Source organism: Malaya genurostris, chromosome 3, assembly GCF_030247185.1.
Source record: "Malaya genurostris strain Urasoe2022 chromosome 3, Malgen_1.1, whole genome shotgun sequence".
Taxonomy (NCBI): Eukaryota; Metazoa; Arthropoda; class Insecta; order Diptera; family Culicidae; genus Malaya; species Malaya genurostris.
The window spans coordinates 219,101,865-219,125,100 of record NC_080572.1 but is presented as its reverse complement, the minus strand read 5'-3'; the positions used below and the strand labels follow the sequence as shown (position 1 = coordinate 219,125,100).

Below are 23,236 nucleotides of genomic sequence, written 5' to 3'. Positions count from 1 at the left end.
ATATCCTTCCTCTTCGAAAGAAAAAATAGCCGCTAACAAAGCAATTCAGTTCATAATCCATGGGCTTTAGTGGCTTTAATCAGGTTCCCGAGCAAACCTTGAATGGTTCTATCACCTCTACTCTTCTGTTTGCACACACACACACACACTCGGCAGGTTGTGCCAAAAGGAAGCTCTCCTGTCTATCAAAGCGCCTCAGAACACTGAATTGTCCCAGTAGAATGATAATCTGCCATTGGCACGACCACCACTCAGTAGGAAGTCGTTAATCAAAGCATTAAATTGAATATCTCTCCGGAGACAATAATCACCCGTAGATCGTGATACTCGAATCAGCTCAGCATCGTTACGATCGTTTACTGCAGATTGTTGCAGTGTGATTCAATGGGCACTTCCTCTGGGCTGAAGAATGGTGTGGGTTTTTGGCGCCTCAAGCGACAACCCGGTTCGTCAACGGCATTCTGAATTCGACAACATCTTGAATTCAATCACACAAACAAAAAAGCCTGCTGCGTCCTGAAAACCGTAAATGTCAATCCGCAAAAACTATTTAATTGATCATTCCAGCTAATCGGGTCCGGGCGAATGAAAGGGAAGTAAATATTCATTTCGTAAAGTTCATCGAACCGGTTTGTGTCTTATTCAAAACAAAACAACCGATCCGCGGTGTTTCATTATTAGTTATTATAACAAAAAATAAATGCATAGAAACCGAAAAATAGTTGGGAATGAATTTCATTTCTTAGAACAAAAAGCATCTAGGACCGTCTGAGTATATTCTGAGACTACGGAAACCTGTGAGAGATATTCCAAAATCCAGAAACTACTTGGAATATTGTCCTCAGAAAGTACACTGTGCCACAAGAAGAACTTCAAAGTCTTATATCTATTTTTTGTTTGTTTCAATAGTCCAAGAACTTCAGTGAAAACAGGTCTCAAAATCTTCATGAGCAATCAGCAGTTTTTGAATAGTAATTCAATGCGATTCATAGTATTTGAGCTACATACTGCCTATTAGTCAATTTTGATCTTATCCAGGAACGTTCACAGTTCTCCAAGAACTTCATAGAAAACAGATCTTAAGATCTACCCAAACAATCCGCAGCTTATGCATAATTTCTCAATGCTGCTCATAGCCATGGAGCTACATATTGCTTACTTGTCTATTCTGATCTGTTTCTGGAATATTTTCAGTAATCCAAGGACTTCAGTGAATCGCGAATCTTCACACTCCGAAGATTAAGTTTTTAATTCAGTTGGTCACTCTGGTAGATCTTACGGTCTGAACTGCAGGTAGTTTTTGTAGGCCTATTAATTGCATGTGGCATCACGGAATATGGGCCGAGGACAAATAGTTTATTAACGCAGTTTCTTGTGCTGGTAGCAGGGCCGCCTCTACAGAGGGGCAGCGGGGCACGTGCTCCTGGGCCCACGGTCTTAGGCTGCACTTGACGGGACTCATTCATTCATTCAATCTGTTTGGGGCACCCAAATAAATCTTGCTGGGCTGGCCGGTATATCTCAAAGCCTGAGCTCCAGGTAGTTTTTGGGTGACCCAGGCATGGATAGTAAACCTCTTAATTGTAAATGGAATCACGAGTATAGACCGTGATAAATAAGTTCGTTATTGCAGTTTTTTATACTGGTAGATATTAAGGCCTGAACTCCAGGTAGTTTTTGGATGACCTATAATGTTCACAATAAGCAAATGATTTGCATGTGGTATGACAACGAACATGAACCGCGTACAAGGGTCTTGATAGTTCATTTGGTTACGCTGGTAGATCTCAAGTTCTATACTCCAAGTAGTTTTCGGATGAACAAGCACTACCTCATAACTCATCACAATGATCGAAATAATTGAATGTGATATCACGAGTGTGTACCACAAAAATCACTCACTAATGGCATTGGTTTCATTGGTATACCTCAAGGCCTATATTCCAAGGAGGTTTTGGATGGACAAGAACTTCCACAGATATTACCACAGTATGTCAATTTGCCATATATAGTACTATGAGAACAGTGGCGTACCGAGGAAATTAGGCACCCGGAGCAAAAAAACGGGGCCCTAAAAACCGCCAGGGGCGAATGTTTACACTACCACAAACCGATACCAATAAGGTACCTAAACCTAAATGACTACAATATATTTTCGTTTGAGACGTCAGTATAGGCATTGTACTTCGGTGCAAAAAAGTGCTTTGCAAATAGCAATGACTTTACGTCTACTTAGTGGATTATGTTGATCCACGAGGTGGCATTAGTAGACCAACATAATCTGCTAATGCACTGATGAGCTGAATACGAAAAGTAGAAAAATGACAAAATCGTTATCTGTACCAGACCCGAATTCGACTAACATATTTTTTTCTCAACCCCAACCCGACCCGATCTTTTGCTTGGTTTGGGTTCGGTTTCGGGTTCAAATACCGGGAACTGAACTGCCACTGAAAACCCTCAATTAATTGACGAACATCTTCTCTACGACCAAAAAGTTACAGTTTGGTTTGGTGTTTGTGCGGATATGGTGATTCGGCCCTATGTTTTACAAGACGGTGATGGACCAACTAAAATTATTAATGTAGATCGTTATCGAGCCAAGATAATTGATTTTGTGAACCCCATTGCTCGTGAAAATGGCTACTGGTTTCAACAAGACGGTGCAACATGCCATACAGCTCAACTAACAATAGATTGGTTACAACCATTGTTTCCCGGACGAGTCATATAAAAAACGGTTATTTTAACTGCCCTCCCGAGATCACCCGATTTGACGCCACCAGACTATTTTTTTGGGCTTCTTGAAATCCAATGCACAGTGGGAGACAACAAGCTTGGGAGTGTGTGCCTGTTATGTCGTTTAACACTTCCGTATCGTTCATGCAGAACACTAGCTTCGTTGATACAAATACATGTTCAAGTACTGTGGGAGAAAGCTCTGCAATTTCTGCGTTTACTTTGTCCACATCCTGATTTGTTAGATCCGTATGATTATTTTGGGTGGCAAAGGGAAACAAACGAAGGATAATTGTTGTTCCAGATTATCCAGCCTTCTTGCTCAACAATCAATCGCAAGGGAACAAAACATATTGCAAATAATGTACAGTAAAGAAGCGCAAGAGAGTCGAAATAAATCATTTCGCAAGTATGGGCAGTTCCATTCGCAGAAATTCAATCGTTTAGTGAATCTAGAGAATGTATTCAAATGATTGCTTTTAAAGTCTGATCATGTAATAACATTATCGAATAGAGTAACAACCAACGTGAGTGTACTCCATCTTCCCGATTATGCAGCTGAATTAGTTTTAACACGCTAGAAGACAGCAATACCTTATTTTAATATGTATAGCTAATAAATGTCTCGCATGAAAGAGCATTTTTCAATGAAAAAACCTGTTTTAATCCACCTAGTGGTGTAATGATGTCTTTCTCATATCAATCATACTATCATATATAATACTGTGGTATTCTTCAAAATAATTTTCTTCGATTCTTAAAAGAATAACCGAAATCGGTTTGTTTGACCGCCCACTGATAAAAACTATCAATTCGAAAAGATTTGAGGTCAATTTAGAAATTTTTTAAGGGTTTTTCCCCATTTTCAGTGATGGTATACAATTTTTAACCCACTCTATATTTCCGGATCCGGAAGTCTGTTTCGCATGAAATTCAGGAATTACGTATGCGACCATAGGACCTTTCATTTGAACCTAAGTTTGTGAAAATCGGTTCCGCCATCTCTGAGAAAAGTTAGTGCACTTATTTTCACAGTTTTATGCACATTTTACCCCATAATTCCGGAACCGGAAGTCGGATCCAAATAATATTCAGGAATTTTGTATGGGACCACAAGACCTTGACGTTACCTTGACGGGACCACAGTTAGTGACGTTATTTTCCCATTTTTGGTGCATATCACCCTGAAATTCCGGAAGCGAAAGTCGGATCCAAATCATATTCTGGAATTTAGTATGCGACTATGAGACCTTTCATTCAAATCTAAGATTGTGAAAATCGGTTCAGCCATCTCCGAGTAAAAAGGTTGACATTATTTTCACATTTTTGGTGCATATCACCCTGTAGCTCCGGAACCGGAAGTCGGATCCAAATGAAATTCAGGAACTTTGTATGGGATCGTGAGACCTTTCATTTCAATCTAAGTTTGTGAAAATCGATTAAGCCATCTCCGAGAAAAGTGAGTGACATTATTTTTTCACATTTTTAATGTATTATTTCCCCCTTTTTGGTGCACCCTGTAATTCCGGAACCGGAAGTCAGATGCTAATGAAATTCAGGAACTTTGTATGGGACCATGAGACCTTTCATTTGAATCTAAGTTTGTGGAAATTGGTGAAGCCATCTCCGATCAATGTGAGTGACAATATTTGTCACACACACGCATACATACACACACAGACATTTGGTCAGTTCGTCGAGCTGAGTCGAATGGTATATGACATTCGGCCCTCCGGGCCTTGGTTCAAAAGTCGGTTTTTGTAGTGATTGCATAACCTTTCTATATGAGAAAGGCAAAAACCCAATGTTTGAACACAATTTAAAAATTTAAAAAAAATATCTCCTCTGCCATTTTTTTATAAACATGCTCGAAAGTATTTTCTATCAAATGAAAGAAACAATTTTTTTTTCATTTGCTCCAATGTTAGATATAGCAGTTTAAAAATGACCTGTTTTTGAACTAGTTTTGCTCATAACTGCGGTTCAGACAACGCTACTTATCTGTCACTGACTATTTGTTCTGAAGACATCATAGCTTTAAAATATAAGGCTAAGCCATAAATGTTTTGTCCCCCTAAATTGTGGATCCGGACCACTGTGCAATATAAGCCAAGAACCAAGCCATATTGAATAATAATTATCAAATCACAATAGTTTGGGTCCCGGTTCATTGCTCCATTTTAGGCAATGAAAAAGCCGATAGTTTAGCCAAACGTGGTACTATCGAAGGTGAAATTCATGAGAGACCGATAGCTTTCAACGAATTTTATAGCGCATCTCGTCAAAGAATACTTGCCAGCTGGCAAGCTTCAAGGGATAGAGATCTGGGTCGGTGGATGCACTCAATTATGCAGGGGACTGGATGTGTGTAGGGATTTCATTCGTGTGATGTCTAGACTCATGTCCAATCACTACACGTTAGATGCACATCTCCTTCGAATTGGACTTTCCAAGACTAATCATTGTGCTTGTGGCGAAGATTATCGCGATATTGATCATGTCGTTTGGACATGCGTGGAGTATCGTGATGTCATATCGCAACTAATAAATTCCTTGCATACCCAAGGTAGACCATCCAATGTCCCAGTTCGAGACATTCTTGCTTGTCGTGACCTTTCTTACATGAAACTTATTTATCATTTCATAAAGACAATTAAAGTTTCAATTTAATAATTGACCCTTTTGAGACTTAGTTCTGACTCCTAATGCGTCCATTTGTTCATCCAATAACAAATTTTTTAATAAAAATGATGTGCTGATAAAAACAAACTCGCAAACAACAGCTTATTTTATCATTTATAGCAGTTAATCGTTTGGTTAAAATAATATGATATTTGAAAAATAAGAGGAATATGTTTTATTCAACTCAAATTAGATTAGGATAAGAATTTTGTGTAAAAGGTATGCTACGGCGAAGAAAAACTTATGTCAATTGCCTTAAGAAATAAACGTATTTATGATAAAAAGCCAAGAACCATAGCTCAACTCAAAGACAACATACGACGTGAAATCACCGTCATATCGACCAATAAATTGACCAAAACGATGGAACACGCCGAAAAAAAGGCACATTTTGTACTCAAGGCCAAAGGTGGTCATTTACGCGATATCGTTTTCAAAAAAAAAAGCTGTAACTGTTTAAAAAACCTGTTTTCATCCACCTAATGTTGTGATAATGCTTTTCTAGTAATACTCATATTTTCAGGAATATTATTGTGGTATTCTTGGAAAAATTGCGATTCTCTCTTGGTAAATTCCACACAGCGCCGATCATTGCAAAAACTGTATCTATTTTGGTAAGGGCCGTGAAATACACAGAGTATAAGTTGAAGAGAAGAAATGTAGAAAAATTCACTCACTGTTTATGCATTGAGAGGCAGCAAGTTCTTGTAGTACCATATACCCGATTGATGATGATTTATACAATGTAGAGAAAAATCGAGCCGCTCTCAGTCAAATTATCGGCAATCACCAACACTGATCGGAATCATATCTATAACTCCGTGTAGTGTATTCGCTCTTTATTCCTTGCACGTTTGAATTAGCTGGCGAATAATCGTCTAAAAACACAAAAAACCGTTACGATACGATACATATTTCTATATTCGGATGCTATTTTATTTTGCAACTATGAACATAGTCACAGGCATTTAGCTTAATCCATTTTATAAACATCACCTATAGCGTCACTCAGGAACTGAACCAAATTCGCTACTCTAATGATTTAACGAACTTCGGTAAATTTATCACTTCAATTTACGTATTTCGGTAAAATGATCGATTGATGTTTACCACGACAATTTACAAAACCGTATTTCGGTACAACATTTTATATTGCCGGAAGTTCGATTAGAATCAAATTAATATTTCGGAAATAGCTATTTCGAAAATTCATTTGAAGTTCGTTTTACCATGCTTTTTCGGTTATATTTTTCACCGAAATCAAAATTAAGTTTTAAGTGCGTAGGAATTTGAACAGTATTAAGACACAGAATATCGCACTTACATACTAGCTACCTACTTCCAGTTATTCCGTGGGTCTTCTGTAAACTACTCATAGCCGCTTTACTAAAAATTATGTTACTGAACCACTCAAAGCTAGGTGAAAAATAGATAGTTTTCCAGTTTCGTGTATGTCTTGGTAAACGATCGATAACCAACGCTTTTTATGATTTAAATTTGCATCAATTATCCTGCAGTCAATCTAATATGTTAAAATCAAAACCCTAACCGAAAATCAGTCAGACAAATTTCATTCAAATAAACTGCGAATGGAACACCGCGGCATGCCACAGAGCGATTCATTAAATTGATACTACCTAAAGAGTTGGTACGCAAATATCAAGGTCAACGTCGCGATTCCGATAAGTCAAACTGTCTGACGATTTGGAGGGCAGACAAGCGACGAACCGCGTTAGTGATCTTTCAGAGAAAAAAAAAGTTCAACTGGTATTTTCCATTGGCTGGTGTTACGTGTCCGTCGACGGCGTAACTAATTTTTTGCTGGATAGATTCTAAGGTCTACTTTAAGTTGCAATAGTTAGGGGTTGAATCATAATAAGTTTAAAAAAAATAAAGGAAGCATGTTTTGATTGATTGAAATTCAACGTTTTTTTTCTTTTTTGTGTCCAAAATCATTCAAGAGAACAAAAACTGACTAACATATTTATAATTCTTTTTTTCCAGATGCATATTCCAATTTTATTATTCGCAGTGGTGCTGCTCACAACAGAAATTTTTTGCGCACATCTAGTGGAATTTGTGTCCAACTACCGGACGGACTCACAGGTAATGATAATCTAAGTGTCTACGTTACTTAGTTTTATTGCGTTCCAGACTTCTCTCCTCGGTCTATGGCTTTATAATGGGGATTTTTTTTTTGCAGTGCGCTACACACGAATTTATATCGCTAAAAATTTGCACCATTTTTTTCTGTTGACTTAATAGTTATTACGGTACGGCTCCAAATTTTCAACCTTTTCAATGAAGCCCAAAACTCTCAGGTATCGAAAAATTGATATTCGTGTCACGCAAATAATGCGGCAAGCATTTCTAGCTCTTGGAATGCATTCAATAAAAACACTCAAACCCACCGAATATGTCGAAAAGTAGTATATTGTTTAGTATAATCAAAACAGGATTAATTATAATCATCTTTCATCAAATCATTGGTCAGTTCGTTAGGTAGTTCAAACGTAGTTAAGCCTAAAAGTTGCTCGCAAACACATGGAATCGGGCTTTATTCTGATTCACTCAATTACACAGTGTAAACAGACAATCATACTTTTTATTTGCTATCAATATTTGTAAATTCTTCTTCGCTACTGTTGAACTTCTTCACCAACTCGAGTTTTTTAGATGTCACTTTTCATTCGTGCTTTCGATTGCTGTCAGGAAACAAATAGCAAACCCATCCTACAGCGGAAGTTCAACGCGGGAAGTTAAAATTTAGAGAACTAGGGTAACAGAGGTATTTTGGCCCACTTTAGGATTGATTTTATTTTGGCCCACTTTGTAAAAATATCCCCCAAATGTTGTAATATCTTTGAAAAACCCTTCTTCAATTGGTAATTTAATGTAATTAGCTTCAAATTGATGCAACATGGGTTACTTAACATCGATTAATTCCATGAAGTTTGTTAGGTGGGCCAAAATATATGAAGTGGCCCAAATACCTCTGTTACCCTACAATAAATCTCAAGTTGAATAGAAAGAGCTTAACCGTTGAGTAGATGAGCTGTTCAGTACATCGACCTCATTTAGGGGAAGGTGTTTGGTTGCCGGCACCCCACCGTAACTTTTGACAGAAAGCAGATAGCATCATTCCGACAAATGTCATTTGTGTGTGTGTGTAATAGCAGCACGTTCTTTTTGTACTGAATACCGAAGCAAACAGACGCTTGTACTTTTGGCTGCGTTCAAAACAAATTTTAATTGCGTGAAAATCAACACAAAAGTTTTTTCTGACATTTTTATAGTATCATAAATTGAAGAACATCAATCGGAAAGGTGAGTGGATTGAATATTTATGAGGTGAAATAGATTTATTTCGTGATTTAATACCGGATGCTATCAAAATTTTCGCAACCAAAGATTTGTTTTGTCATTTTCAAAGTGTCTACCGATTTCGGTTACCGGCACCCCATTTTTTTCGATAAATTGTGAAAAATTGTCAGTGATATGCAGGCTGCTGTCGAGACAAAGCAAGCTAAAGCTTTGGCCAAACATCTAGCTGCTCATACAGCAGATGCTCCGGCTAAGAAAAAAAGAACGTGGAAGACCGGCCAAATCAACACCAAAGGCGCTACCATCCAAATCATCGGCCAAGAGAGCCAAGGCGAAGTCACCATCAGACAATGAAGACTTTTTTCCAAAGCGCCTCCGAACAGAATAAATTTCGGTTTTCCTTTGAATAATTACATACTTTACTTATATTTTTCCGAAATTTCCTGGGGTGCCGGTAACCGAACACCTTTTTTGAAATGGTCAAAACTTATCACTTTACTAAATTGATAATAAAAATTTTTCGTATAATTGATGCTACACGTTTATAAAATGCTACTCAGAGTTTGAATACTAGTTACTCGTTTTCAAATCATACATGGAAGCGTCAAAAATTGACTATAAATAAAATTTGCTATAAACTATAAATTTGAGTTTAAAGAAAGAACTACTCAGAAAAGGAGCAATTTATACGCAAATTCTATATGTGTGAAATAAAATTTCACCAAAAATTTGGGTGCTTATTACTCAATGTTTAGCTCACGTTCAAATAAAGCATTACTCAGTAAATGAGTAGATTTTACCTAAACATCATTTCCAGTGGAAGAACTCAAATTTGAGTAACTACGGAGTTACTCTAAATTAGAGTTGTTCCATATTTTCTCTAGATGAGTGAGATCTTACTCATTTTTGAATAACAATTTTTAGGCGTGTACCAATCACCAGTCACAAAATATGGTGACGACTTTCTAGTCGTGCACAAACAGTAGTTATTAACAGTAGGTTTTGGTACCACATGTGTACCTGGTTGTACTAGGTAAGGAGTGTATCGAAAATAAGCTATCCACAAATTTTTCTTTCAAATTATGATAAAAAACGATATTTTATTCAAACTAAAAATTGATCCTTTATTGTACGAGGTTAAACATGAGCATAATAAAAACCGAATGAAATTTAAGTTATTCCTTAACGAATTTTCGAACTATTGATTGAACGCCCTTCATCAAATTCCGGAAAAGTGTTGCATCGCATTTTTTAGACGCTTGAGCCCAAATTTTTTTGAACTCCTGCATGTTCCCAGCTGCCTTACCAGTCTTCTTGAAAACCCTCTTCACAATTGCCCAGTAACGTTCGATGGGTCGAAGCTGAGGGCAATTTGGTGGATTGATATTTTTCTCAACGAAATCAATACCCTTTTCCGCAAGCCAATTGACAGTGGTTTTGGCATAGTGAGCCAACGCTAAATCCGGCCAAAACAATGCAGGTGTACTATGCTTCTTATATAAAGGCAGCAATCTCTTCTGGAGACACTCAGATCGATAGATTTCTGCATTTATAGTTCCGGTAGTGTAAAAAATGGTTGACTTCAAACCACAGGAACACATTGCTTGCCATACCAGTACCTTTCGACCGAATTTCTCCACATGAATCGACCTGTCCGCATCACTCACATTCTTCCTAACGACAGCAGTAAAGTATTGTGAATCTGGAAGGCTTTTTGAGTCCTTCTTTACATAAGTCTCATAGTCATTAAAACGCATGCATCCGGACATAACAAAAGACGCGAATACAATTTCCGGGCCCTTGTTGCTGCTCGCTTCTTCTGTTTTACACTTTGTTTCGAGATTTTCTGCTTCTTGTAGGTCTTCAGGTGATTTCGCCTCTTGATTCGCTGGATCATTCCGACACTCGTTCCTGCTTTTTTGGCCAAATCATGTATTGACATTGATTTTTTCTTCAAGACTAGAGATACCACTTTCTGGACTAGTTTCGGGTTGGAAAAACCGGGTTTTCTGCCTCTTCCTGGTAGCTCATCCAACGAATAGTGTTCCCCAAACTTATTAATGATGGTTTTACCACTGGCATGATGAATTCCAAACCGCTTTGCCAATTTTCGCATAGTAAAACCCTTCTCACTTACCCATGTGTCCAGAACCTTAATTTTCACGAAAGCTGACAGCCAAACGCACAGCATGCTGTGATCTGAGTATAAAAACCCATCACAAATACATGCGTACAACACAAATGTATGTGGATAGCTTATTTTCGATACACTCCTTAATAAGCCCGTATTGACTAAAATAAGGCCATTCTTATGCTATTTACCATTTTTCAATAACGAATTGTTGATCAATTTCTTTCTTCAGATTTTTCTATTTGAAAGGAGGCTGTTGCAAATTTATATTTCATTTGATTAACAATGAACAATAATCACGAGTAGTGCTTTGATCTTACTGACACAAAGAATTCATCCAGATCGAAACTTTACATCAAGACTATTGCTTTATATATCCAGTTGTGAATACCGAATAAAATTCCAACTTATTTTATATTTTTCGTTCAAATTTTCATAATAGAAGAAAATGTAATAATATTTACTAAGCAATTATAGTAAAATGGACTATTGCTATGACATAATCTTCTAATTTTCATCTCATCGCCAATGATAAAACTCTATCCAGTAAACCAACAATGTTCTCATGATGCCAATTTAACATTGAAGTAACAAAACAACCTACAAGCGCGATGAAATGCTCCGGTTTGGACAATGAAATAAAGAGCAACGGGTTGAGCCCATAAAATTGAAACTCCATATGAGGATATTGTAGCAAGGTCAGTCAGAATTGACGGAATATTTATTCATGTCCGAAAATCGGTTTTGTGGAATATGAAATCTATAAATCGTTCAGACTTTCTAGAATTCTTCCCATTTGAAGGTAAACTGGGATGAGATTCGCTGCAACTGGTGCAGTGAATGGATAAACTTTGCTTTTCATATGAAAATATTTTCCATTCAATTCCTGCTTGAATTCGTCCATTTATTACGATGCCAAATGATTTTTAGAAACCTAATTGTGAGTTTTTTTCTGGCCTTACTACCGTCTCTGTTGAGTTTGCTATTCAAGCGAACAAACTTTAACGACAATAGTTGAAGAGGATGGCTTCGTCAGTGACGCCTGTGTTCTACCGTTATTAGGTTCTATCTCAGCAGAACTGGGATTACTTAGAACTGGTGAATAAGTAGCTGTTAATGCTTAGTATATTCTACCCTGTCGTCAAACTCTTTGGACGTTCACCGGGGGAAGAAGAAGCTCGAATGTTCTTGGGTGTAGATGTCTTCCTGCCAAGTATAATAAAAGGCTAAGTACACGGATAAAAATCTATTGCCGGTACCATGATTTTTTAATTATGAAATCATGAACTATGCCTTCTCATGAAATTTCATAAGCAAAATGATTGATATCATGAAAATTTTCATGAAAGATGTGTTATTGTACATGATACCAATCATTTTGATCATGAAATCATGACTTATTATTCATGATAGACATGATTCATGATTTCATGATTTTTAATCATGGTAACGGCAATGGATTTTTACCCGTGTACAGTTCATTAAAGACGTACGTTTCTTAATATTTGTCCGTATAAAATTTAATTTTCTTGGAAACGGTGATGAATATAAAAAAACTCACCTGACAATGCCTTCGAAATTTAGCTGAGAATATCACGAACTTTAAGGCTTGTATCATAAATCTGCCGTGACAAAGTCTAGGTACTTTAGTTTAGGCACGATTAGTACATAAAAACATGTTATCGCAATAAAAATTATGTCTAATATTTTTCTATGAAACTCAGTCAGTTTCAGTGCGTCCGCTTTAATTTCCTGGTAGCTTTTGAAAAAAGGGATGGAGAGGAGAGAAACAAAATCGACTCAACAAGGTTCCTTTACACTCAGATGAAAAAGGAATTTAGGAAACTAGTGAGGGAGATTTAAAATCTATACGCGACTTACTGTTCTCAGGTCTTAACCTAGTGAATTGGTTTCTGGCAAAAATGATATGGCTCAGATATGGCTGACCCGATTTTAACAAACTTAAACCCACTTAAAAGTTACTATCGGGCCATTGATCAAGTTCAAAATCAAATGGCTTTGACTTCTGGTTCCGGTGATATATTGGTATAAGTGACGTAACCGACAAAACGGTTTTTTTTTACCGCGCAAGTTTCTTGGAGATGGCTGAACCGACTTTAACAAGCCTAGGCCCGTTTGAAACCTATTGTTTGGTCATTGATCAAGTACGAAGATCAAATGACTGTGACTTTTGGTTCCGGAGATATGATGGTATAAGTGACGTAATCGTCAAAACACGTTGTTTTTACCGCTCTAATATATTAGGGTGCCAATATTTTGGGATCACCTTGAACTTCGTAAAGTTCTAGTTTAGGCACGTCATAAAAAGTCCCCATGCAAAATTTACTCAAATTCTGATATGCTTAAGGGGTGCACCCGGCGGTAAAGGTTCGATAATTTTCGATTCGGGGAAGTATATGAGATTTCCGAAATCGAAAATCTTTTTTTTTATGCCAAAGGTCTGCGAGATTTAAAGACTGTCCCAGAAAGTATGGACGCAATCAAAAACCGTCGCCATTTCGTAATGGTTCAGAATCTGTCAATTTGTATGACTTCGTCCTGTTGTTTACTCTCTTCTCTAACCACTTGTGCAGTTGTTTATTCGTTTTCATTGGTTTGTTTCGAAATGCGTGGACTTTCAGCAGAACAACGTCGAAAAATTGTGTACAAATGTTGCACAGAACGCAGACTGTCACTGAGAAAGATAGCAAAAATGGAAGGAGTAAGTGAAAAAGCCGTGCGAAATGCAATCAGGAAGTTCGGTGAGGATAACACCTTTGAGGATAAACCAGAAAACGGGTCGAAAAAAAAGGCCCTGCTAACGATCAGTTTGATAAACGTATACTGAAGGCGTTCGAGCAAAAGAAGGAGGTTTCAGTTCGGGATGTGGCCAAAAAAGTGGGTCAAATGTTCTTCGTGCTAAAGAACGTTTGAATCTTCGAACCTATAAGAAGCAGAAACAACCAAAACGTAGTTCGAAACAAGAAGTATCGATCAAACCGAAGGTTCGAAAGCAGTACAATACGATTCATGCTGGAAATTTGAACTGCATAATCATGGACGACGAAACCTACGTGAAACTCGATTACAAATCCTTGCCGGGATCACAATATTATACGGTGCGAGAAGGGCAAGTGTTAAACCAGTCCGAGACATTGATTGAAGTCGAAAAATTTGGTAAGAAAGCTATGGTCTGGAAAGCAATTTGTAGCTGCGGTAAGATTTCGAAACCCTTCATCATCACTGCTTCAATGAACAGCGAAATATACAACAAGGAATGTTGACAAAAACGACTTCTACCCATGATTCGAAGCCACAAGGATCCTGTTGTCTTCTGGCTAGATCTTGCTTCTTGCCACTACTCGAAATCAACGGTAGAATGATATACTACCAAAAATGTGACTTTCGTCCCAAAAGACATGAATCCACCAAATTGCCCATAACTTCGACCAATTGAGGTATTTTGGGCATAAACGAAAGCACATCTTAGGAAACATGTCTCGGCAGCCGAAACCATTCAACAGTTCAAAAAATATTGGAAAAAGTATCAAAACTTGTCGCCAAGAAGTCAGTACGGAATTTAATGAGGAACGTTCGCAAGAAGGTGCGCCAGCTAGTCTACAATGGCTAAGTAGCAAATGTTGAGAATAATATTCTGTTGTTGTAGTCTAATGTTATCAGTATATCGAATAAAGTTTGAATATCAAACAGTTGTGAATAATTTACTGCGAAATCAAAGTGCGTCCATACTTTCTGGGACAGTCTTTAGTGTTACCTCAAAAAAAATTTTTTTTGAAAAAATTCACCTTTCTGGAACTTTGAAGTCCCAGGAAGCCGATTTTTTGAAATTTTTTTCGAGATTATGTGATTCTAAGACTTTGGCATCAAACTTTTTTTTTAAATTTCGGAAATTTCATATGGTGATTTTTCAAGATCTTTTTTAAAGTAGCATCACTTTTCTCATACAAATAGGCAACGCAAATGTCAAGCGTTTGGTTTGAGAAATAATGCCGAGTATGTGACAAAAACACTGAAGCATGCCTCTGTGAACTGTTCGAATCAATCTTAATTAATTGATGTCAAAAATAAGCCCAAATTAGTGTGAAAAATTATTTAATAAAAACATAAAAAATATTTTCATGCGACTTTTTTGAAGAAAGAGAAAGGCATTATCACAGCACTAGGTGGATTAAATAGGGTTTTTTTGCTTGGTTCACAGGTCCCCTTCTGCGATGGGGGCAGAAAATCATATTTTGCTTCGGGCTCTAAATATCCTAGGTACACAACTGTCTCCATCCTAGGACATTGTTTTTTTTTTCTAATAAATCCAACGTTAGTTTGTCGAATGAGTTAATCGAGGTATGATAGTGCATATTGCTCGTTGTTGCAGTATTTTGCGCATTTATTTGCTCAACTCTTAGTTGAACATGCTTTCGACTAATCAGTGCTTAAAGCAGTTTAAACTGAATTGCTACATATCAGGTGTACAACTTTGCTTCCGTCGTTTTCCGATAGGTTGCTGTACCGGCTGAGGCTGGTTAAAATACATAGATGATAATGCCTTTAAAGTGAGTGTGTACAGTGCTTAACGAATTGTCATCGCCATTTCAGTGACAGTTGTTCTTGTTTTCGTCTTATTCACGCTCGAAAATATCTGTTTATGTGCCCAATTCTCACCATTTGCGGGAAGTTTTACTTTTCTGTTACAATTCGAAAAAAATGCAACTGAAGCGCATCGAATGCTTTCAGAAACTTACGGTGATGCTGCTCTGAGTGAAAGAACGTGTCGGGAGTGGTGCGCCTTAGTCGTGCGCTAAAAGAAAAGCGGCCACAGTATCAAGAGCGACATGACAAAGTCATCCTCCAACACGACAATGTTCGGCTTTACGTCGCAAAAGTGGTCAAAAGTACTTGGAAACGCTGAAATGGGAAGTCTTGCCCCACCCGCCGTATTCCCCAGATGTCGCCCCTTCTGACTTCCACCTATTCCGTTCGATGGCACACGGTCTGGCAGATCAACATGTTCAATCCTTCGAAGAGTTGGAAAAATGGATTGCTTCATGGATAGTGTCAAAAAAGAAAGGTGGGAAAAAGTTGTCGCTAGCGACGGACAATACTTTGAATTATACATCTATAAGCACTTTTTCGTAATAAAGCTTTAAATTTTGGAAAAAACGGCGGAAGCAAAGTTGTACTCCTAATACATATAAAAAAACTGAATGTCCCCCATTGAACTTGATTGATACAACACTGTCAGTTTTTTTCAGTTGAAACAAATGTACTAGCTTTAGATCTAGATGCATTAGCTCTTTTGGCTAAAACGATATTTGTTTCCGATTCCGGAAATACCGGAAATAGTGTTCGAAAACTTAAAAACAGCTCACGTCGATTTTCTTATATAGATGACTGTGCCAGTTTTCATAGGATCGAATTCAAATAATAGATTGTGCAATCCCACGATGAATATGAGTGTTAGAAATTGAAAACCGTTATTTGAAATGGCGATGCAAAAAAAACATAAAAAGTTTTTGACACTGTGCTAAAAATTACTAGAAATTAAAAGCTAGCTTCGGCAAGATCGGTTCCTGGTTTCTAAAGTACCAGTTATAATGGAAAAAAGCTCAAAAACGGTTGCTTGGTTCTTCTAGTCAATTGGACTTTATTTTCATGTGTTTTCATATGCAGTGGTAGTTTGATTAGAACAAAAATAAATTTCCCCGGTTAGTAGTTAGCTCTGCGGTAACATTTTCGCGGTTTTCGCCATGGAAGCTCAATAGCCGAACGGTTTCTCGGTATGGCGTATAACAGAATCAATACTCCGGGGTTCATGTTTTAAGATCTCTAATCTGAAGTTCGAAAAAGGCTGTTTTTCATATTTATTTGTCGATATTAATTCGGTAGCTAAATCAGCGCAATCATCATTTATTGTATCAAAATAAAATAAATTACTCCTTACTCCCTTCCAGATTAACTACTCCTTCCGATACTACATCGACCACCCGCAGTCCGGTGTTTCTCTTGATCACTGGGAAGATCGACGCGGTGATTACGTACACGGTGGCTACGGAGTTCTCGATCCGGGTGGATACGTCCGTACGGTGCACTACGAGGTTGAAGGCGGCAGCGGTTTCCGGACGGTTATCAAAACGACTGCACCAGGTAGAACAAATGCTTCAATACCCTCTTAATTCCATTGTAATCGTACTTGCCAACAACACCGCCTTTACTTTGTCTGTTTGTTTGTTTTATTTTTCAGGCAGCTCGTCGCAATACAACATTTACAGCGGCAAGCGGGCCCAACCTGCGCAGCCCGTGTGGAACACCCAGCCGGTTGCCTTCGTGCACAACGGCAATAAATCCTAGTTTCATCTTTGACTCCGACATCAGTTTAGTGTACTGGCCCAGTACTGCACCGTATCAGCATGCAGCTTGAGGGCCTGAGTCGCCCTGGTCTCTGCTTATCCTTCGCGGTGCTCCTTTTCACGAGTGTTGCGGTATTATTGTGCAACGACTTGCACTTTCTTCGAGGTTGTGGCGAGTGACCCATTAATGTCGTATTTCTCCTCGTTTTACTAACAAATCTCCTCTTTCCACGGGATAAATAAACTATGTGCTTAACGAAAACTGAAAACTATTGATCGCCTGTGTTCATGGAAAGCCAGCTTATCTGCGTAGATTCAATGTAAATAAAGTTATTTTAGTGTCATTGGAAGAAAAAAAAAACTAAATCTGGTTTATTGAATATTGAAGCCCTCCGGTCAGCAGTATCATTAGACTAGCTTAAACAATTTATGGGGTCTTCAAGTTGTACCGATCTGAGCTGGCGGATTAAAAGCGTTCGTAATCGTATGTATGTTCTCACACTCCTAGGATCTTTGAATGGGCGCAACGATCAGACCACAGGCATGTTGCAAATATTTCAAGCAAATTCTGCCATATCCCCGAGACGTAAGTAAGAATGTTGAACAGCAATAAATTAATTGCAGTTGAGAAGAATCTCGACATGCATAGCGAAAGCAATACGACCATCAATCATTGACAGGGGAATGTCAACTAACACAGCAACAGCCATATGTTGACTTTAGATTAAGAGCAGTTTAATCTAAATGAATATTACTCAATTTGCCGCAAAAGAAACCATTTATATGTTTTGAAATGAATAATTTCACACGACACTCCAGAGCGCAGAATCCATTCCAATTATTCAAAGGACACTTTGTGCACTGATAAAATCCATAATTTATTTGAAACCGAGGGAATCGGGGCAAATTATTGCGATAACATTTCATTTTACGCAGCTTCTGACGTTGATGGAATGATAATTCAGCTGGAACCAATTCCATTTTAACGAAACCTATGTTGGAAATTGAACCCGCCAATCAGCCGCATGCGAACAAAACAGCGTATGACAAAACAGTGACACCTTAACGGAAATACCAATTCCAAAGCACACAGCGTGCATGGCGTGACGGGGGGATCAGCAGGCGTCTTGTTACGAGCCGTCTCCAGTGAGCTTATAACCAGGAAAAGTTCAAGGTCTCCCCGACAAAAGTTAGTCGCCCACTTCTAGTTTTTTTATATTAATGCGATCAGGTTGCAGTACAAGTGATCTTTAGCGCAAGAAACAAGCGCACGCACCACCGCAAGCCTGTCGGAATGTATGATAAACGAAAAATCCAAAAAACATCAACATGTACAATGAGATTTAAATCTGATTATCTGGGAGAGCAGGTCGAGTAGGGGGGGTTTCTCTCTCACAGGGGAATATAGCGCCAAGCGTAGAAATGTTTCCCAGGCGTTTCGATATTTAACTGTACAGTAAGTTCGTCGCTTACCATTCGAGGGGCATCTAAGTCTCCGAGATTTCATTTTAGCTTTACTTTTTCGAAAGCGCCTAGCAAGCAAAGGTAAGGTTACATTCAAGATGCCTACTTCGAGGAGTATTTTCTTAGTGTTACAGTGCGTTTCTGAGGCAATGTACGGTTTCTTCAAACAGTAACGTTTAGTTCATTGAGATCGATTATCGAATATGCATGGAATCGATTTTTAAATCCGACAAAAAAAGAAAGTCACTGAATTGTTTCAAATTGATATGACGGAAATTATTTTGTCTTGACACATGAAAAACTACACAGTTCATTTGAACTGCTTTCAAACAGATTAAATTATGTCGATTGGTGAGGATGCTTCAAGGCTATAAGATTTCATGTATTTTTCCTAAACTGAAAATACTAAAACAACACTTCTTTATAATACTAGATTCATGTAAACAATCACGTTTTACATAGCACTATTCATACTCTGTAAGTTATTTGAGGAGTGTTGTAATCAAATTGATAAATGTTGCTACCTCAATTAAACCGACATCTAACATTAAATAAATAATTTGACATTGTAGCCTTGCCTAATATTCACTGCTTCTCATAAACAAAAAACAACTTCCTCGAGAGGACTTAGATAAGGGAAAGTAAAATTACGTTCACAATGATTTTCGAAAGCAAAAATTTTTCCTTTCAAGAATACTAAAGAATTTTTATTGAAATAAAATTCAATCACCATAGGTATCACTTAGTCAGATAATTGAACACTTCTGATTCGCAATAGTCTTACCTAATTCTTCTCGAACTTCTTAAGTTCCTGTTAAAATTTTCTTAACTTTCTAAAACAACTCAATTCCTACTAAACTTTTTGTAATGTTGCACAACTTCTCCTAAACTTGCTTACTCCTTATCCTACACAATCTCTCCTAAAGTTTCATAAACCCGCCAAATATTGTTTGAGTTCACACAATGGGCCGTATGAATAAAACGTAGCATGCTTGAATTTCGGTAGTTCGGTAGTAGTAGTATTAACTACATGTTCGAACTTGTTTTTTTATTCATATCAAACGTGTTTTACTCTGTGGACTTTGTTTTTGAGAAGATACTACAAACAACAGACTTTACAACATTTTATTCATACGGCCCAATTTTTTTATTGATGGGCAGAAGTGTAATATGCATGAACCGTAGAGTGAACAACGAAACCTGCAAGAACGGGAAGTAGCAAGCAGAGGCACTGCTTAGCAGCCAATGAATTAACTTTAAACGTTCTTTTCTTTATTTTTTTTTTGATATTTTCATTTATTCATTTATTTTATAAAGTATCTATTAATAAATTAACATACACATACATAATTAATTATACACCCAAACCTCCGTTTACGTAAACTTTTTTTACTTTACCTCTTTTTACGTACCTCTTTGTACGAACAAAATCCCAAATAACGTAAACTTTTTTCACAAACCTACTTCATAAAAAGAGGTTTTTGCATACAATGAAAATCATTTCCGACTCATTTATATTCCATGGAAATTACTACAATGTGGGTATTTGATGAGTAGATGTCGGAAAGGATGTTTGATGTGGTTCTGAATTCCAAGATGGCGACTTCCGGTTTTTTTTATATATCTTGAAAACCCTTATAATATGGGTATTCTTGAAACGGGTTTTTTGAGTAAACGTCGGAAAACGATGTTTGAGGTAGTTCTGAATTCCAAGATGGCATAGCTTTCTGTTCCAGTGCCATAATAAAGTGAAATTCTGGATATGAAATAAATTTCACTTTATTATGGCACTTGTTCAGCAGTTTCAACAGTCTTGATAATCTGAAACTGATTTGTCTGGTATTTTTATCTTTTTTCTACTAAATCCGGCTATAATTTAAATCTCCCGTCCATATTTGGCTACTGCTTCAAAAATGTAAGCTCTTACTAATGAAAACCGTTCCGAAAATATGCATATTGTGAAGGTATTCGAGCAATTCGAAAAATATCGACAAAAATAGTAAGGGATTTCAAGGAATAACCGGCAGCCGTCATCTTGGAATTCAGAACGACCTCAAACATCGTCTTCCTACATTTACTTATAAACCAGTTACGAAAATACTCATTTTGTAAAGGTTTTCAAAGAATATCAATAAACCGGAAGTCGCCATACTGGAATTCAGAGCCAGCTCAAAGATCGTTTTCCGACATCTACTCATCAAACCCGTTCCGAAAATACCCATATTCTGATGGTTTGTCACGAATGTTGATGAGCCGGAAGTCGCCGTCTTGGAAATTGATGCGACATAGATCATCATTTTCCTGCAAATACTAATATTTTTTTGTTCCATAGTTATCCATTATATTATATATATCCAATAATATACATACATAGATAAAACTTTTTTATGTTGTGAATTCCAAATAACGTAAACTTTTACGTCATAATTCGATTTACGATTTTATAACGTAAATGGAGGTTTGGGTGTATATATGAATACATAACTCCTTAATTTATCAATTCTCTCTTGTATTTATCGAGATGCGTATTTATTTAAATTTTTATGTATTTATTCATCTACTAATTTATTAATTTATATATTTATTTATTCATCTATTCATTTATTTATTCTAGACTTATTCAGACAATCGAACTCTTCTGTTCCGAAATGCTTACAACTGCTGATCCCACATAATCTCTCCTAAACATTCCTAAACCCGCTAAATATTGTTTCAGACAATGTTTAGAATGTTTTTTATTTATTTGTTTATTTATTTATTTATTTATTTATTTATTTATTCATTTATTTATTTTTTTATTTTTTTATTTATTTCTTTATTTATTCATTTATTTATTTATTTATTTATTTATTTATTTATTTATTTATTTATTTATTCATTTATTTATTTATTTATTTATTTATTTATTTATTTATTTATTTATTTATTTATTTATTTATTTATTTATTTATTTATTTATTTATTTATTTATTTATTTATTTATTTATTTATTTATTTATTTATTTATTTATTTATTTATTTATTTATTTATTTATTTATTTATTTATTTATTTATTCATTTATTTATTTATTTATTTATTTATTAATTAATTTATTTATTTATTTATTTATTTATATATTTATTTATTTATTTATTTATTTATTTATTTATTTATGTATTCATTCATTTATTTATTTATTTATTCATTTATTTATTTATTTATTCATTTATTCATTTATTCATATATATTATTTATTTATTCATTTATCTATTTGTGCATTAGTTTTATTTTGTCTAATTAGATTTATTCGATTGATTTATATTTCTTTATATATTCATATATAATTTAATAATTTATCCGGTTATTTCTGTATGTGATTATTGTTTAAACTATTTATTTATTTTTTATTATTATTATCATATAATTGTAAAAAGAATTGGATGAATTCAAAATAAAAATATTAACGTAAATAAACGATTGAATGAATAAGTAGATAAATGAATGAATGCATAATGGAATCAAAACATGTACTATTGAGTGATTCGATATACGAAATATTTAACCAAATAAAATAAATATACAAATAAATAGATCAATAAGTGGGATAGTAGATAACTAAATAAATAAATGATTTTAACATTCAACGAATAAATAAATTACTGAGTGAATATATACAATATTATGTGTCATAAATACCTCAACGAAAATAAGACTAATTAAATGTTATAGTAAATAAATATACATATCGTTAAATCAATAAATAAATGAATAATCAAACTAAGGAATAAATTGATGAAATATGAATTAATATTTTAGTTAATTCATTAGATTATTTGATTAGAATATATTGTATTTATTCATTTATTTTTTCATTTATTCATGTATTTATTTTTTTTCTATTTATTTATCTTTCATATTTAATAATTTATATATCTATTTATTCATTTATTGATAATTTTTCATTTGTTCACTTTTATATTTGATCATTTGCTCTCTCATTCATTTTAACATACACAAAAATCTCAATTTTCGCGCCTTATATATGTATGTATGTATATATGTATACATATGTGCACATATATGTACATATACATGTATATGTATATACATATACATAAGCACATTCACTTCATCAATCTACTATATATGTATACAGATATAAAAATATATGCAAAAATAAGTGTCTACATGATAACATATATACATATAGAAGGCGCGTAAATTGAGGTTTTGGTGTATATTATTTTGTTTTCCTAATTATTTATTTACGTATCTACTAATGTGTTTATCCTTTTGTCTAATTCGTTGTTCTCTTCTTTCATTTTTTTATTAAATCAATTCAGTTGTTTGTCTCTACATTAAATTATATTTTATTCATTTGTTACTTAGTTTATTGATTTCTAATCTTCAATTTTTAACGATAAATATCGCACATTTGTTTACCTATTCATTTATTTATTCATATATAAAAAAATAACATTATTGCATAACATACGTGTTCTTTTGATGATAAAATCTATGTATTCATTTCTTTATTCGTTATTTCAATTGTT

The 23,236-nt window shown here is 35.6% G+C and overlaps 1 protein-coding gene across 2 annotated transcripts in view; it reads left to right on the top strand.

Annotated features, from left to right (window-relative positions):
- The window catches only part of LOC131438434 (cuticle protein 7), a 40,289-nt gene extending 22,685 nt beyond the window's left edge, over positions 1-17,604 (top strand). The window contains exons 2-4 of one of the 2 annotated variants that reach the window (XM_058608452.1): positions 7,426-7,527; positions 16,843-17,035; positions 17,133-17,604. In XM_058608452.1, the coding sequence (XP_058464435.1) occupies positions 7,426-7,527; positions 16,843-17,035; positions 17,133-17,239 (402 nt within the window). In that variant the 3' untranslated portion in view covers positions 17,240-17,604. The remainder of the gene's footprint in view (positions 1-7,425; positions 7,528-16,842; positions 17,036-17,132) is intronic. The other variant, XM_058608451.1, reaches the window with a different exon arrangement.
- Positions 17,605-23,236: the final 5,632 nt, after the last annotated feature.